The 17,641-nt window shown below is 52.5% G+C and overlaps 5 protein-coding genes across 5 annotated transcripts; 2 read left to right on the top strand and 3 right to left on the bottom strand.

The window, feature by feature from the left end:
* Positions 1 to 4,030: 4,030 nt before the first annotated feature.
* Positions 4,031 to 5,239, bottom strand: J4E83_009168 (uncharacterized protein; the record flags this gene model as incomplete). Its single annotated transcript, XM_049336058.1, has 1 exon — positions 4,031 to 5,239. The coding sequence occupies one exon, from the start codon at positions 5,237 to 5,239 to the stop codon at positions 4,031 to 4,033; it is 1,209 nt and encodes a 402-aa protein (XP_049184874.1).
* Positions 5,240 to 6,453: 1,214 nt separating this feature from the next.
* Positions 6,454 to 6,796, top strand: J4E83_009169 (uncharacterized protein; the record flags this gene model as incomplete). Its single annotated transcript, XM_049336059.1, has 2 exons — positions 6,454 to 6,459; positions 6,524 to 6,796. 2 exons carry the CDS (start codon positions 6,454 to 6,456, stop codon positions 6,794 to 6,796), a joined length of 279 nt encoding a protein of 92 aa, XP_049184875.1.
* Positions 6,797 to 7,374: 578 nt separating this feature from the next.
* J4E83_009170 (uncharacterized protein) lies at positions 7,375 to 9,385 on the bottom strand (the record flags this gene model as incomplete). Its single annotated transcript, XM_049336060.1, has 4 exons — positions 7,375 to 8,802; positions 8,994 to 9,225; positions 9,278 to 9,313; positions 9,369 to 9,385. The coding sequence occupies 4 exons, from the start codon at positions 9,383 to 9,385 to the stop codon at positions 7,375 to 7,377; spliced, it is 1,713 nt and encodes a 570-aa protein (XP_049184876.1).
* Positions 9,386 to 9,784: 399 nt separating this feature from the next.
* On the top strand, positions 9,785 to 10,415 carry J4E83_009171 (uncharacterized protein; the record flags this gene model as incomplete). Its single annotated transcript, XM_049336061.1, has 2 exons — positions 9,785 to 9,954; positions 10,016 to 10,415. The coding sequence occupies 2 exons, from the start codon at positions 9,785 to 9,787 to the stop codon at positions 10,413 to 10,415; spliced, it is 570 nt and encodes a 189-aa protein (XP_049184877.1).
* A 1,014-nt stretch (positions 10,416 to 11,429) lies between these two features.
* On the bottom strand, positions 11,430 to 14,400 carry J4E83_009172 (uncharacterized protein; the record flags this gene model as incomplete). Its single annotated transcript, XM_049336062.1, has 2 exons — positions 11,430 to 13,355; positions 13,711 to 14,400. 2 exons carry the CDS (start codon positions 14,398 to 14,400, stop codon positions 11,430 to 11,432), a joined length of 2,616 nt encoding a protein of 871 aa, XP_049184878.1.
* Between the last annotated feature and the right edge of the window lie 3,241 nt (positions 14,401 to 17,641).

The following is a 17,641-nucleotide window of genomic DNA, read 5'->3' on the forward strand; positions in this document are numbered from 1 at the left end:
CTCTCTGACCTCCCCCAAATGTCGTTCTGCACATCTGCGATGTCCCAGAGGCGACCCAGAAAAGACGAGCCAACCACACTTCCCGCATTTCATATGACTCTGACTCTGACGCGAGGAGATAGTCTACGAAAGAGAGAAGTATCGCATCTCCAACAAACTCTGTGTAGTCTCTCTTTGGACAGCCTCCTCTTGATCTGAATCATCAGCCCCACCGACGACCACGGTACTGCGGTGATCCACTAGACCAGCAGCACTCCAGCGAATCCCGCGAACAACATTAGAGCTATCGCAATTATACCGTATACCAAAGTACCGTCTTAATGACCTGCTAGAAGGATTACACCGCATTCTGAATCAAAGGCGCACTCTATTCATTCCTCCTCTTGATCAACGAGTTAGGATGGAAGGACTGGATGGAGAGGATTAAACGAACGAACAGTTTATCGTGGCTGCAGCGGCAACGTTCCGTCAGGTATCTATAAAGGCTAGTACGGAGCGAAAGTCGCGCCTCCCATCCCCTCCTCTAACATCGTCGGCTGGGCGGACTAGTCTTCACTCATGAGTAGCCAGAGAATTCACCCAAGAACCAAAACCCGATAAATATCCACGTTCACTACGAGCCTGTCCGTGTCGCACACAATAATGTCGTCAATCTCCTTCCACCTGTAGAATGGCAGAGAGCACGTTCTGGTTGCGGTAGGTTTAGAAGAAAGCAGAGAGCTACATCCAGCGGGCGCAAAGCTCCATGTCGGTGTTTCCGTTGAGCCCAGTATATCATACTTGCGATTTCTCTCATCCGTGAGAATATCTCGTGTGTGTTGCGGGAGTCGTGAGTGGCTCGTTTCGCTCTGCGTCATCGCGGTACCATAGAATGAAGTGAACGACAACCAAGAGATGGAATCGCACTATAGTTTTCCCGCTTTTTAAGAATGCAGCACTATTAGTACCTGCTGAAGGCTTCGAAGCGATACCCAAGCCTAAATGGAACAGTCGTATCAGAAGACCAGATTGTCTTGAGTAGCATACGTTTATCACATTATAACACAGTGTATGCAGCAACGCGATAGATGGCAAGTGGAAGCGGCAATCTCTCTGAAGACCACCAGGGTGCAGTATATTCAGGGCACGGCCTAATCAGGACTAGCGTCTCTATAAACGACCCACTCACCCGACTGGAAAGAGCAAGCTCACCTGAACCGATTTACACTCCACCCATTCATCTACACTCGGCGCTTCTATCGTCTCGCGCCGGCGGCCCTGGCGTCATGGCTACGTTTTCGGACCTCCCGACTGAGATGAAGGCGGCCGTCTTTGCTTACATCCGTCCAAACCGTCACAGAAGAGCGGTTTGCCTGGTAAGCCGCGAATTCAGAGATGTGATGGGCCCGCTGCTCTGGAAAACTCTCAGGTTGAGAGCTGCTACTACCTTACCAGGAGACCTGGCTTCTTTGCTGAGCGCAGACAACGGAGTGATTGCCCACGTGCGCTTCATTGACATCGATACTGAAATGAAGGGAAATGTGGAATTCGACCCAAATTCCGAGTTTGGACTTGTCGTCAGACTCATTATCGGCGCTCTCACAAAGAACTGTCTTACGGGTATCAGTATCGGCATCAGGATCAAGATGTCTATCGTGCTAAGTCTTCTGCAAAACCAGCATTCGCTCGAAGTACTTGGACTTCGAAGTATCATTCCCGATGAAGGCGCCGTTCTCAATATGAGTCTTGCAACACATGGTTCTTGGATTACACCCATACTCGGCAACATCCGGAGGCTCCGAATTCCCCTCTCCGTTCAGGATCCCCACGCATACGAGAATAGTGCCTACCTTCTCAAGAGCACACCAAACCTACGGTCATTATGCCTCAAAGGCGCAAGTAAGGCTGCCTCACTTCTGGACGACTTGCATGAGCACGATGTTTTCGGAGGGCCGTATACTGAGGAGGCAGCTATCCCGACTCCACAGCTGCGTACCCTGCACCTACTATGGCTAGAATTCAGGCCATACCCCGCATCTCTTTTTAAATGCATCAACTTCTCTAATATTCGCATCCTCTATATCACCCAATGCCGCAATACCGAAGCCTTCCTCACTGCTCTCGTCGCAGCAGTCCCGCAAGCCACCGCGCTGAGAGAGTTAGAGATATCACTAAGACGTAAGGGGGTACCGCTAGACAGGGACACACGAGCAATTGAGGCCCTGGTGTCTTCCGCTCCCTCACTGGTGAAGGTGTGGTTAGATGTGGGTAGGGGGCGTGCGGTCGACGTATCGTGTTTGAGTGGACAAAGCAAGTCCTTGCGGCAGCTGACTCTGGCGGCTTCATCCAAATTGCAACCACCGGCCCACTACACCGTCTCCGACCTTGCTAAAATACTCGCTCAGGCGCCTCAGTTAGAAAAGCTGGCATTGAACCTCTGTCCGGTCAGTCTTGGCCCTGTACAGTACCTAGCTGCCAAGTTCAAGTTGCCTGCGCAAGCTGGTGAAGAACACGGTGAACTGACGTCTTATCTGGTATGTATTCACCCTTGGGCAGAGAATGGTTGCTCACCAAAGAATCAGGACTGTATCGCGAGACACCGAAGTCTCAAATCACTGCGCATACTCACAGTTCCCTACATCGATTGTGGGATAGTGCCAAATCCAAGTTTCCAGGACCGTGTCACTCTCACGGAAGATTATGTTCACACCTCGCAGGTGATAATGCAAAAATTCGCGAAGGAAGTCTTTCGCTACCTCGCCTAACATACTCTTGTATCTTACCTATAGCTATTATTACCTGTATAATTATATATTCTATAATATATTTTATTTACTCTAGTATAAAGTTCTATACTTATTTTTACTATTTAAAATAGCTTAAATACTAACTTATATTTTAACTTATACTTTATAAAAAGTAAAAAGTATATTATTAAGCAGAAATCCAAATCTTAAGTGGTAACACTCGTAGCTCGAAGAGCTACTAATCCTAAAGAGGCAAGGACCGTTGCCAGTACTCCAAAGAACGTATAACCAAATCTTTTGCCCACTCTCAGAGGTGCAGCGTCAAGCGAGCCGAGGCTTAGGGCCTCAGCGCTGCCGCCTCCAAGGCGGTCAAAGCTTCTAAATCTTTTGGGCCTGCGAGGCAGCCGTCCCAACACCCCGCGAGGGGATTACAATACCAAATACCTCATAAGGGGACCCTATGAGGGGATTACAATCCAATTACACGCGCTCGTCACTAACAGAGCGATGTATCCCAAAGCTCTATGGTCGGGACACGTATGCTGAAATCTCTCTTAGCAAAAGCGCGCTCCTCCTATCCTGCAAGTTACTACTCTCAGGAACCTAAAGATACGTTAAAGACGCAAGCAGCTCGAATCCGACACTAAACGCTGCGCCGGCACGTTAAACAATTTGATATATATTATATAAGTAATAATAATACTAAAGTAGTTACTTTATATACTTTACTTTTAACTTATATAGTTATTATATATATAAAGTTATACTTTAGAACTATTACTTTTATTTTATAGTATACTTAATAACTTATTATAATAAGTAACTTATAACTTCTAAAATTTATATATACTTATATAATTAGGTCTTCTTAAAAAGAGAAGTATTGTTAACACAAGAGCTCGCCTAACATAGATCCAAACTCAGAACCTTGGTCGTCTCACCGGACGGTTTGGACGGCATGGAGCGGCCTAGCTTCGACGATGATGGCCACCGATGGCCGCGATACTTCTACTCACGTGGATCAGTCTGGAGTATACGCGGAGAGCACGTTGTAGCCGTTCCGGTACACATGGCGGATGTTGAATTCTGCGATCGCGCCACCAGGTAAGCGGCCAAGGACAGACGTCGTTGGCACACAACCACGCAGGTTCAAGGTATGCAAAAAGTTCAGAATGCTGTCAAAATATTAGCGATACTTGCAGGGGGTATAGTCGACGGGAGCAATAAGCGACCGGAATGAACTTGATAGCTAGTCTAAACTGACCACACACATGAAACAAGAAGCTCCTCAAACCACTGTACCATCAAACCAAATCCAGATTTTCAAGCCCCTCCACGAGCATACATTGCCTCTCCTGCTCTTCAAAGTTGTCCAAATGCTCGTATGTAGTCGCCACGCGCTCATCTGCCAAGCCCAGCACTTCCCGCCCCTCCGCTTTCATCTCACTGCCATACGCCAAACCAAGTATCTCCTGCTCCTCAATCTTCATCTCACTGTCATACGACAAAACCAGGACTTCCTGCCCCTCCATTTTCATCTCACCGTCATTTGCCAAACCCAGCACTTCCTGCTCCTCCACTTTCATTCCGTTCTTACGCGCCAACTTCCTCATCTCCCTCTCAATCTTCCTTATCTCCCTTTCTGCCTTATCTTTTATCCTCCTCGCTTTCGCCTTCTCCTTCCTCTCCTTCCTCCTCTGGTTGATAGCCTGCCTGGCCTGAACCCTAAGGTCACGGCTCAACTCTCTTCGCGGCAAAACCTTTACATCCTTGAACGCAGCAGACAGCCATCCACGCATAAAGTCTTCTCCCGCACCCCCCGTGACGAGTCCTCCGTCCAGTCTCACCGGCGGGAAACCAACGCTCCGATCGAGTAACTCCGGCGGGTACTCAGCTAAAGCAAGCTTCTTGAACCGCTGCGAGGCGCCTCGCACGCGTTGCTGAGGTTCTATCCTGGAGAGAGGAGGCAACCAGTGAAACTCTACTTCCACGCTCTTCTCAGCTAGTTGCTTGGTGAGACGCGGTATATCGTCTACAAGCCATCTATCCCTCACCAACCCGAACGGATGGCCCATCCTCATACTCTTCAGGATACGTTGCACATCTGAGAAGACGAGCACGCGGTCGATGTGCTCGGTTATCGTGGGAGATGCGGCGACGCGGAGCGCTTCGCCGATGGATAGTAGGATGGCCTCGTTTGCGTTGGTGTAGTGTGCGACGGTGACTTGGGCGGTCCAGACGGAGGTTACAGGTGAGTTGTAGCCGATTGCGACAGCGCAGGGTTCGTTGCGCAGGCCACCGCTAACGCTGCTGTTGATCCAGAGGACGAGGGTGCGATCGGGAGGCTGGGTGGAGATGGTGCGCGCAAAGTCTGTGGCTTGGGCTTTGGACTTGATGTGAATTGATGTCGCGTAAGTATATTTGTCAGCGCATCGAGGTTTCGAAGTAAAATGATCGATGAGCGTGGTGTCAGAGTTGGCTGCAGGAGCTGGGGATGTCATGTCGGTGTCCATGGCGTGGAAGTGCTGCAGGATGTTGCTTTACTGAGATACCAGCGGCGGTGACTGACGACAGAGTCTTTGTGGGGGTTGCGAAGATGATATGTCGGAAGCTCTGCAAAGGCAGTTACTCGAAGTGCTACTCAAGTAGGCTAGTGACAGAAGTGGAAGGCGCCACTCACACTCGAATGAATGGCTGGACCCTGGTTTACAATCTTACTAGGTACTGTGGGTCCACGGTACTCCGAGTAGAACTCATACGTCACCAGCAGCCTACACCAGAGCAATCACCTTCTATATGAGTTGCGCGAGCCGTGAGTGGCTGGGCAGATAGTTAATTGTGGATCTTCACAGAAACACTGGATGACAGAGGACCTGGGAATACCCTTCGAGAAACAAAGCACACGCGATTCAAGGGCAAGTATTCTTGTGTTCTGGCTGATCTCGTGATGATCGGATTGCAATGACCTTGCGTGGTACTTTGGGTGTCAAGAGCGAGTATGGTGTACATTGTGCCAAAAGTATGCCTCGCGCATATTCGATGCAACTGCTAAGCTCGATTGGTATACAGTGAACTTGCATTAAGGAATCCGGGTTCTCGGTAGGTGTGGGCATTTCCAACAGCACTGCATCTTCCATAACGCTAGCAAATACTTACACTCTTAATCTGTATAAGAGCGTGCACAGATCCATGTACACCACATTCATCGTTCTGCCATGTACATCTGAAGTTTGTGGTAACTTACATCACAATGCTGCACAACCTCCCGTCGCCTTCGCGCTTCGTGACACAGGGCCACCACAGTGAGCATAACAGCACATCATCATTGTCCTGTCTACTACTTTCTTTCTCATTCGCGTTCTTGTTACAACTATAGACTTGAATCAGCTCACAAGTGCCCAGGTGAAGGACAATCAAGAAGTCCTCGTGTGTATATATATCTGCTATAATTGTCCCCAGAGTTTGTCTGCATAAACACTACATCACAAGAGCCTTTGATAGATACTTCTATAGTATATTTACCACTTACAAGTCAAACACATCCTCAGGTATCTCCAATACCTCACACCAGAGTTCAGCAGGACTGAAACCCAACACAACCACGACCACAACCACAACCACAACCACATCCCCAACCAGCCCCCCACCCCACCCCCCAAACATGTGCCAAATGGTCCTAGAAATCTGTCCCCTCTGCAAATTATGCGGCCCATTGCACAGGCCCTACATGAAGGTGAGTTCTGACCGTACGAAGTGCATGTGAGACATATACTGACTTCGTACCTCTATCTCTGCAGGAAAGACACTGGCACGAACCCTGTGCAGCCGCAGCAACAGCGGGCCCTTGTCGCAACCCCCCCGAAGTGAACAGGCAGGGTAACAATGTATGCCGACGCTGCATCAACCTGGCTAATGAGAAGAGGAAGGACGATGACAAGAAGAAGAAGGATGACGATAAGAAGAAGGACAAGGATAAGAAGGCGCAAGACAAGGTGGACAAGGCGGTGAGGATGAAGGCCTGGGCTAAGAGCAATAAGGCGGAGAAAGATGCTATTAAGAGGTTGGGATAGGCGCTGAGGAATGAGGAAGTGCAGGGAGGCGGGAGGGATTGGTTGTTATTCACGGTATATATTCATTTGGCGGTTTCATGGGCGGGGCGAATACCGGTGGGTGTCAGAACTGTTGTGTATAGTAAATTAGAAATGAGAAAAACATGTTGAGCGATTGTAGTACCTTTCGCACTATACCAGGTCAGGGCAACAGGGTAAACCCTCAACGTCAAATAGCACAAACACCGAAACACCAAATGTGAGTCTTCATAATCTTCATTGCATGTCATAGCACGTATGCCTTCAGGCCCTGTCCTGTATACCACACCCCCAAGTATTCCCAGCTTTTGACTCCCGCTTCCCATCGCTACCGTGGAGAGATACAAATACAAAGCGGAGCAAATCAAATAAGATGCCACCCCAGAAAAAAGCAAGAGAGTCGTGCCCATAGGGCTTTGGGGGGATGAAAAGACACAAAAGACGCTCGCCGTGCTGGAAGGTATGCACAAGACTGCAGAGATGGATGGAAGGAAATGCTAATAAAGCGCGACGCCTTCGAGACTGAGGTATGAGTTTGGATTGGCAGGTCCTCCCGCCCACTAAGCGGCAGGCTGGGCACCAAACTCAGCGCCGCCGCGACCTCTGGGTGCGCCACGGCCGCGGTAGCCGAAGCCCCGACCGCGTCCGCGTCCACGGCCACGTCCTCGACCACCCCGGTAGCCGTCAACACTGCCCTGGCCAAAGGTCTCCATGTTCTTCTGGCGCTCCTGGCTCCTGAACTCTTGACCACGGGTGGCCGCCTCTTCTCTGTCCTTTAGCTCGCTCGAGATGTTGTCGAAGAAGGAACTCTTGTCGTACATGGATCCACCAGGGATGACGACCTCTTCCTTCTCCGCGGAAGCCTCGCCAGCAGGGACTGCCGGGGCATCGCCCATCGGGGATCCAGACGCGATGGCTTCCTTGACCAAGTCCTGCTTGTTGAACTTTGCGTTGGACGACTCAAAGTCGAAGTCGGTTGTGGGCACTTCCATCTTGGGGTGTTGAGGATGAGCACCACCTCGTCCTCCTCTTCCGCCCCGACCACGGAACTCTCCTGTTCCTCGTTGGCGAGGCTGGTGCTGGCGGCTTTGCTGTTCGCGCATGCCCTGCACCTGCTGTGCCAAGTTGTTCATCGGGTCTGAGACAGGCGGTTGACCCTGCGGTTGACCTGGTGCCTGACCCTTGTTTTGGAGGTTGAGCTTGGCCATAGCCTCGGCAACAGCAGCAGTTGCTAACTGAGTAGCGTTTTGTTGCTGGGCAGCGGTGGGCATTTGTGCAGGAGCGGTAGAGGGACCGGTACCTTGCTGTGCTTGAGGCGCCGCCTTCGTCGCCCTTGGGCTTGGGATCGGTACAGCGGGAATGATTCGACCACCCTTGGGTCCGCTTGGCGCACCCTTCGCGGGTGGTTGGCCGTTCTGGGGGTGGGGTGGTGCCAACGCAGCCGATACATCTGGCTTCGAGTCGACTGGTGGCGGGGGAGCCTGCTTGCCTGCTGCTGCTGGTGATGCCTTCGCGCCGTTCTTGGGTTGTGGCTTGGATGATGCGCCGTCTGCCTCTGCTACCTTCGGTTGCTGGACCTGACCTGGCTTCTCATCCTTGCCTGCTTGAGGACCCTGAGGACCCCGTGGGCCTTGTGGAGGTTGGTTCTGGTTCAGGCCGGGAGGGCCAATGGGCATGTTAGGCGAGAAGGGCCCAGGTGGCTGCTGGAAGCCGTGACCAGGAGGGAACCAGCCAGGAGGCGCTCCGAATGGAGGCGGCGGCATGCCAAACGCGCCTGGTGGACCCCCTGGGAAAGGACCTGGACCACCAGGGAAACCACCTGGAGGACCGAATCGGTTTCCATATGCACCACCGGGGCCGCCAGGACCACCGAACGGAGGGTATCCGCCAGGCGGGAATTGACCTGGCTGAGGAAAGTTCGGCGGTGGTTGTTGACGACCGGCGATATCTTGTGGACTGCCATCTTGCCGCGACTGGGGTTGTTGTACCTGTGGCGCATGCGTCGCGTCAGCTTTGGCTTCGTGAAGTATGTAGAAGAAGCAGGTTGGGTATAGGGATCTCAGAAGGAAGGCAACGGAAAATATCCACACGGTTTTGCGCTCTCGGTGGTTTAAATGATTTACATCCGAAAATTTTACATCATCGAAAAAGAAAAGAAAGGGTGGTTGTGTGGACTTACTCCGATGATGGCTGGGTCCTGCGGCATGGCAGGCTGAGCCTTCTCCTTGACAGGCTCTTCGATGCGCAGATCCTTCACATCGCTGCCTCGGAAAACAATTTGCTCGTACACGACGTCTGACGGTGGGTATTCGTCTTTGCCGCCCTTGCGGCCCTCTGTGCCAAAGGAGCGCACATTGTCTAATGAGACTGTGGAGGCTTCTGAGTTGATCTCGACGAGGGTACCGACATAGCTGGGGGCTGTTAGTCGCGTCGCGCAATGCATTCACGCGATGGAGGACTCACCGGATGTCACTCTTGGAGATGAGAGAAATGCGAGATCTACGCGTCCGACGTCAGCTGGAGCTCCAGCTCGAATTGGAGAGCTGCGACTAACCCGATGAACTCGGACATGGCTGTGTAACGTGGGTATCAAAACGGGTATCGAAGGAATTGAAGCTCAATGAACAAGAAAAGAAGGCGGGAAAGTGGTTGGGAAGGGTGCAAGTGGTTGGTGGAGGAGTGAGGGGTGAGAGAAGGTTGGAGAGCTCCGTGGTCGTGGGCTGAAGCTGCAGAAACTTGGCGCACGTTTAGCGAGGCGTAGTCTGGAAGCTTGGAGCCTCGCTTATCCACCTGGCACCTCGGGCTGCCTTTACCCCACACGTACCACCGTTGCAGTCTTCGTCGGGTTGCAACTGCACCCATGCTTTGTCACCCATGAACTTGTGGACATTTGACCCTTGAGGTCGTGAATTGTATCACCTTCCCAATCTTCACTTTCTCCTAGGGCTCTCAGCTGCCCAGGCCTTCGCTATGAGCGTTACCGACGACGGGCTAAACGACATCTATGAGGCTCTGGATCGCTACAACTGGGACGATGACATCGAGTTCCAGGCCGGTCTGCAGGCCATCATCGGCAGCAACAGCACGCCAGAACAGACGACCGAGCTGGCATTACGGGCGCGGTGTTTCTACTATGCGAGGTACGATTAATACTCGAAACAGGCTCAAGCTTCAAGAGAGTCAATTACTAACACCCCACAGAAAGTACAACAAAAACATCGACTTCAACGCCTACAAAGCCTACCGCAGCGCCCGCAACCGCCCCCCACCCACACCACCAACCCCGCACAACGTCCTCGCCTCCTCCGTGGTGGACGAGATGCTTCCCGCCGGCACCACACCAAACGCATCCACAACAAGCCTCCCCATAACCAGCGACCTCCCTCCAAGCAGCTCGCCAAGCGGCATCATGCCCCCACCCACAACCACAGCCGAACCACCCGCACCCTACCCCACATCCTTCGCCCACATCGTCGAATTAATCACAAGCGGAAAGCCCGTGCCGGGTATCAAAGAGATCCCGCCGACGGTACTGGAAGGCCAAGGCACGGAGGCTAGTAAGCCAAAGAGGAAGAAGCCGTGGGAGAAGGATGGGGCGTGACGTCCCCCCTCCTATCAAATACAGATTCCAGTATCGGGTGGCAAGTAGAAAGTATGGCGCCGTCATTGCCAAAAGGAGATGGAGACATTCCATGTATGCCCTCACCGCTTGCTTGGTTATCGGATGGTAGTTCGACATGATCAAGTTTCGCAACCGCTCTAGGCAAGTGTCCAGATACTTGCCCAGAGCGGTTGCGAAACTTGATCATGTCAACCCAATGTGCCCATTCAATATCTTATACAGAACTACCATCCGATGGCCCAGCAAGCGGTGTGTAAATTCGAATCGTAATTCAGCGTGGTGCGTGCGGAAGAGGTATACATGGGATGGTTCTAGGATGGATTTAGCGCTGTAAATGCCAATAACAGCAAGAATGTCCCCCCTTACCCTGGAATGTACATACGAACATCAAGTACAAGTAGAAAGTGTGGCTTCGTCGCTGCCAGGGAAATGGATGACTTTTCATGTGTACTCCTTCCGGCCGTGTCTTTTGTTCTTGGAAGACTTCTATTGTACAAAGCTGCGTATAATGGAGATTCCAACATCAAAAGATACGAACGGAAGGGGTACAGTCGGAATGGTTATTAAGGGCGTGTCTATGCTATAGCTGTAGAAAACCAAGAGAAAATACACATGCAGACGTAATTGAAGGTGCGTGGCAGAGGAAAACGTGATCAAGATACAACGATACTATGCATATAACCCAAAGACAACCTACACGCTATGCTACCTACATCCAAGATTTTCCCCTTCCATATTTCCATTCACACCCTTCCCCTATCATCCCCTATCATCCCCAATCCAATCCAATCCAAATCCCATTTCCAATCCCATCCATAGAGTAAGAATACCAAACAGCAAACTGGGGTATATAGCAGATCCAACCTCCCAACCTTAACCCAACCTAACCTTTCCATCCAATATACGCCCAATATACACAAACATTAAATGAGAACATGAACATCAACCCACCCTATGATTTGCCGACATGAATGAAACAAACGTCTCCTCCTCTTATAGCACAGCCTCAAGAATGCGATCTTTGAGGGTCTTGACCTCCTCTTCCCTCTCCCATAACCGGCGCTGCATGTCTAGGAACTTGGCTTTCCAGGCCGCGGGCGTCATTTGACTTGCCCCAGCACCCTCTCGATCTAATGCCGCTTCGCCATCTCCTCTCCTCTCTGCACTTCCGTCCTCGCTACTTTCGTTTCGAATTTCCAGGCCTTTAGCAACCCACTCCCCAGTCAACCCACCAAAGTTCACAGCGAAGAAAACGTCAAAGGTTTCTTTGATGCGACTACCGCCTGAGTTGCCAGGGTGAGACCGTAGGTTATCGCCGGTGGTATCGCCATCGTCGTCGTCGTCGTCGATAGGACTTTCATAGCCATCACCTCCAATGCGGAAGCGTATGCATTCTACGCGACGGACGCCGCCTGTGGGGCCGCCAATACCGATGCCGACTGCGCTTGTGAGACCCAGACAGCTGCTGATTGCTATGCCGAGGGCTTGGTCGGACATGACTTTCGCGGGGGAGGACGGCAATCCCGATGTTGGCTTTGAGTAGAGTGGTTGGAGGATAGCAGTGGCCAGGGTCTTTGCTTCGTTGCCTCTTAAGCGCTTCCGACGCCCGGTAAGCGGGGCACGGATTAGTTCGGCGGCTAAGGCGCGGTTGAGTGTTTCGAGAGGGATTAAAGGCAGAGACGGGGAGGTGGTGGAAAGGTCTGGCGAGGTTTGCGAGCGAGTTGGGGGAGGTGGACGATGCTGGGCAGGTGTTTCGGAGGGCGTGAGCGCGCCGTGGTAGGTCTGATGAGTTGGCCTGTTGTCTTGTTTTTGGTACATGCTTTGTTGCTCGTAGCCATGTGCGGGCGACACGTGTGTTGAGGCGGCGCTTATTGGGGAAGGCCCTAGTGCCGTGCCTGGGGAGTCGTTTTGTTCTCCGTTGACGAGTACTGTTGGTGTGACTAATCGCACTACTGGGTTGCCGACGTTTGGAGGGACCTGGAGGCTCAGTCGCTGCTTCTGTGGCGCACCACCCATGAGTTGGCCTTCCATCTTGGAAGGCGAAATGGCAGACGCTGGGGTTGGCGGAAAGCGGAAGGAGTTTTCTGGTGCTGGAGGGTCAGAGTGCGCCCGCTCAACTATCGGCGTTAGATTGCCTGGAGTACGGTCGATGGGCGGTCCTTCTTTGGTCTTCGGGTTGGCCGGAAACGTGTTATACGGCCCATCTCGAAATGATCGATTGCTCGGCGGCCGGCCACGAAGCTTGCCGGTGGACGAGGTGTTGTTGGTCGACCATGCCGACGATACAGCGGGGCCGTGACGCCGGCGAGAGCGTGATCTCGCACTGGAAGGCGTGACAGCAGACTGGGGCTCATCGAAGAAGGGGTATGCGGATTGTGGTGTTACCGCGGAAAGTGGATGAGGGGTTTGAGGCGTGTCGTGAGGATTCAGTCGCCATCGTATGTGTTGTCCAGACATTGGCGAATCGGTATATGGTGTCAGGCTTTGGCCTAAACGACTTGGTGCTGAAGCTGCTGTTAAAGCCGAAGAGGGTGTGACGGTTGAGACTGCAGTCCACGCTTCTTGAGGTGTGAGGAAGCCTCCGTGCATGTTGTGAGGATGGGCGCTAGTGGGGTACGCTGATTGGGGCTGCAGCACGTTGCCAAACGGTATTGACGTATCCAACTGCGGGCGCTTACGAGCCGGTGTGCCTTCGTCAAAGTCGATGTCGTCCTCTCCGTCATCAGCTTTCCGCCGCCCGCGCTTCGGTTTGAACTTGGGATCGAGAGCGCGGATAGCCAGATCTTCCTCCAAAGGTACGCCATCCCGCCCGTCAGCCGGAAAGGGGTTGTGAGGAGGAGGTATTTGCAGGAAGTAGGGGTGCTGCTTGCCCAGCAGATACTCGAAGAAGGCGTCGATGTGCATGGCGCGCATCCATCGCTGTGATGATTAGCAAAGGTCGGAATGATGTATGAAATGACAAGTGATTGGGGGCCAGGTCGGAATGCGCGGCCCCTCTGACCTGCAGAGGCCCCATCTTCGACCAGGTCGTGAGGAACAGTACATCTCAGATATCTCACATAGTGAGTGGCTCGGTTCGCACACTGCGCCGGATACCAAGTAGGTGGTTCGGATCACAATGAGGCGTTTGAGGCTGAAGTCGACTGCGCCGCACGACCCGGATGACATGCATGAGACGTTGTTGGAGCCCACTGGGCCAGAACTCGGAAAATGAGTAGAAATTGACTCGGCGATTGCCGGATATAAGGACTGTGAATGGATTTGAGGCTCTTACCTTTAGTCTGACTGAGTACTGCTGCACCTTCTGCGTGCTCTGTCCCTCGTCCGTGTTCGGCGGCTTGACGCCCAGATCCAGCGCCAGTTGTGTCCATGTCTTGATTTCTTTGGCGTCGAGCTTGCGTATCAGCTCGAAGAGCGTCCATGTGTTGAATGCGTTGCCGTCGCTCTTGGGCGGCGTCCGAAACAGCTTGACGAGTTCGCTCGTGTCGATGGTGGTGGGGAAGTTGGGGTTGCAGTAGAGGATAAAGGTCGCGTAGGCGTCGTCGATGGTGTCGTCGGCTACATTGCGCGAGGGCGTGTCGCGGTCGGCGGGCTCGTAGTGGGCAGATGGCTGGCGCGGCTGGCTGGTGGGCGATATGGCAGCGAAGCGCGGCGAGGCATGCGCAGACGCCGGGGGAGTCTGCGAGCTGCGCATGTCGGCGTAGAAGCCGTGGGCGAGGTTATGGGCATTGTCTGGCTGAAGTAGGTGACTGGACTGGGGAATGGGCGTGTGCACATTGCGGCTGGCACCTGTGCTCTGCTCCAGTCCCGGATCAATTGCTGCTACACCACCGCCGCCTGGGTGCCGGAAGGGCGAGTAGGCCGGCCCGCTGCCAGGCCCCGCGTGTTCGTAGTGCTGGTGGGCGTTGGCTGTCAGGTGCAGGCTGTGCTCCGTCTCTCCCTCGTCGCCAAAGTCGACCTGCATGGTTCTCCACAGTGTAACGCGCTCTGCTGCTTCCTCGGCCCGTCAGCATGCCATGAGGGCGTCGAGATGATTCGCGGCCGCGCTAATGCCAATGGCAGGCCATGGATATAGAGCCAGTCCCGAGGTTTGCTTCTTCTGGCCCCAAGGGGAGTCCTCAGCAGCGCCTGCTGTCGCAGCGGAGCCGGCGAGTGCAGCGCGAAGAGGTCCAACGATAGGATGCGATGCGCCCAGCGCCGTCGCTCGGTCAGGGCAGTCGCGAGAGGGCGATTACGTCGTTTGCCGTGGCAGCGCGCTATGGAGTCGCGTCGTCGAGGGTCCAGCGGGTGGTAATTTGCGGTCGTTCAGGTGCTATGGCGGGTCGTGCCTGCCTGCTTCGGGGCATTTTGGTCAGTTATGCCAGCTGAGCGGTACCCCAGCATCGTCCGTCTATTTTTGGCTCAGCCGACGCACCACTGCTCACCACACCCATGTCGCTGCACCATCCGAACCCCTACCACCGCTGCTCTGCACGCTCACTGGCTGCCTATTTACGCTCTACACTGAATATGCGACAATGCCTATCGAGTGGCAGTCATCCCAAGCCCTTTTGGTCGTACCTGCCACTGTAACTGGTGTGCCCCGGCCGAACCTCGCTCTTGGAATATTGCCACTACACCGACTACGACCTCTCTGGGGCGAATACTCGTGTCGCGCCGCGTCGAGTCTAAGACGGTATCATGGTGCGAACAAGACGCAGGGTAGAGTGGATGTAGCGTTGTCATTGACGTACCGCAAGCTAAACCTCAAAGTTGCAGACCCTTGACCAGTCTTTCGAATGTCTGTCCTTGGAAGCAGTCAGCTTTAACACAATTCTCAATGGTCTCCATCAAGCCGAATCTTCCTATTGACTAAACACGATTCTAGTGTGCTCATCACATCGTCAAGAAACCATGAGACGGTCAGGATCTCCTCTGAAGTGTTGACACCGGCCGAAATCTCCAAGCGTACTTCCGAACCCCGTCACCATATTCGGCTACTCTGTATCTCTAACGATGTTCAGTACCCTGCTTACGTTGCTCCAGAATGCTGCACATACCTCTCGTGACGAGTAAAGCTGTCAGATATTGTTCGGCCCAGTGAATCGAAGGCAGCAAGCACGTCGGTGGTCCCAGGACTATGACAGTGACGCCCATGTGTATACCTCTAGGGCTAGATTACAGTTACCCCTCAGCAAATGGCGAGTCTGCTACTGGTTCCTAAAGCCATGTCTGGATGCGAGCTCTCGTCACCGACCTCACTGGGCTAGCTACGTACGCTTCTGTGCGCCAAGAGCTGAGTGCGCGAACTTCTCACTTCTACCGCGATTTGATCAAGTACCTTCTCGGACCCAGGAAATTGTCTGTCGTCTGTTGAACTAGGTACTTCGAGTCGATGACAAGGCTGGACATGCGCCTTATCCTACAAGAAGATCAACTATAGCAAAAATTCACCAGCCTCACCCGACTAACTCTGAAATGAGTCAATCTCGAGAAAGTTATTAAGAAGTCGTTCAACGACATCGAACTAGCGAATCTGTGTGCGTTGTCACTGTTTGGCTACGACCAAATGGCTGTCTTTCTGTACTGACTCGGAGTTGAACATGCCACCAATGTCAACCGAGATCTGTCTCATCTGGAGATCTACCTCTATTAGAATCTGGCGGATCCTGGCCATGGTATACAGCCCATTGAGTGCCTTCTAAAGACAAGTCTGAAGCTTAACAGACTCACGGTGGATGTATCGCACCGAGAACTGTTCAATAAACATGCTCGCAACTCTGTAAAAGCCTTACAACAGTCCCAGGGAGGCAAATCTACAGCATTAAAAGCTTCTGCAGCCAATCTGAAGCTTGCGCATGGTGCCGTGGGTGCTCACAGTCGCCCGACGCCTGCGACGCCTCCTCCGCCGGCGCGCGCTCACACAACCCGCAGCGGACGTACGGCGACATTGTTTCGATAGATTCTGCAGCGAAGGTTGTTTGTATAAGCCTACACAGTACTCCTCGAACCTGTCTTGTAACATAGCTATTGTATGTAGCTCTACAACGTCATTTTCTTAGTAGTGCTCAGGGCTCGGAGCGATCGTCAGGTGCACGAATACGGTAGCGGGGTAAAGAACGCCTTTAAAATACCTGAACCATCAGCTCGTTCACTATAGAAAAGACTACAGCTCGACCGGCGTGAACACTCGTCATATCCAAGAGAATGAGTATGGAGAAGTTTATCAGTACGTGTTCGCAGATTCTATCCAATGGTCCGCAAGGCAGACAGACACAGCCTCAGGTGGTGTGATTATGGGGCAGTAGAGCGGGTGCACCGCCTCCTGTCTTCACGCGTTAGAGCGGTTGCATAGCCTCATGCCTTCACACGCCATAAAGATGATACATCCCATTCAACCACGAACCGATCAGTCCAATCTCATCAGCGCAGTTATCGCCAAGCATCATAGAGCTAGGTTATGGCTGAATTTCAGGACGCTCATACACAGTTCCTTGATCAACTCTCTGACGAAGAGAAGAACCAATTCGTCGCTATCAAAGATTACGCAGCATTTCTCAAAGCTTTGGGAACTCTAGGAGATTTTCGCAAATCAAACAAGAGGTGGTCGAAGTTTCTCGGCAGCGTGGAGAGATGTGGGACCCATTTGGCGCCCTATTTCGATGTGGTGGGCATATTGGTCCAATCTCATCCAGAGATTGCTGCGCTTGCATGGGGTTCCTTCCGACTGGTGCTATCGGTATGCACTACCAGCCATCATGACTGCTCAAGGACAGTAACTAACAAACCACAGTTAGCTAGCAACTATGGAACTTTCTTCGACAAACTTAGCCATCTTCTCGAGGAGCTTTCCAAGAGAATACCAGCGTACAACGAGCTCTCAAAGCTGTTGGGAAAGTTGAAATTGGAGGTATATGTATCCGATGAGTTTTCAAAATCTCTTCGTGCCTTCTACTTCGATCTATTCGAGATATTGAAGTGCATCACTCGGCTGTTCACACAACAAAACGGAAGTAAGTGGTGGTTCTGCTCGCATAGGACGCTGACTAACTACAGCAGAAATCAAGAAGTCACCTGTGGTCATTGCTCAATTACTTTGGCAGCCATTCAACGTACGGTTCGCCAACATCTTACAACGACTTGATCATCATCGAGCAATTCTCAAGTCGGAGATCGAATTACTGAACCTCAAAGCTTCCGTCAAGTCTCTTGATAAAGAGACAATG

Source organism: Alternaria metachromatica (assembly GCF_023757995.1).
Source record: "Alternaria metachromatica strain BMP 0045 chromosome Unknown scaffold_30, whole genome shotgun sequence".
Taxonomy (NCBI): domain Eukaryota; kingdom Fungi; phylum Ascomycota; class Dothideomycetes; order Pleosporales; family Pleosporaceae; genus Alternaria; species Alternaria metachromatica.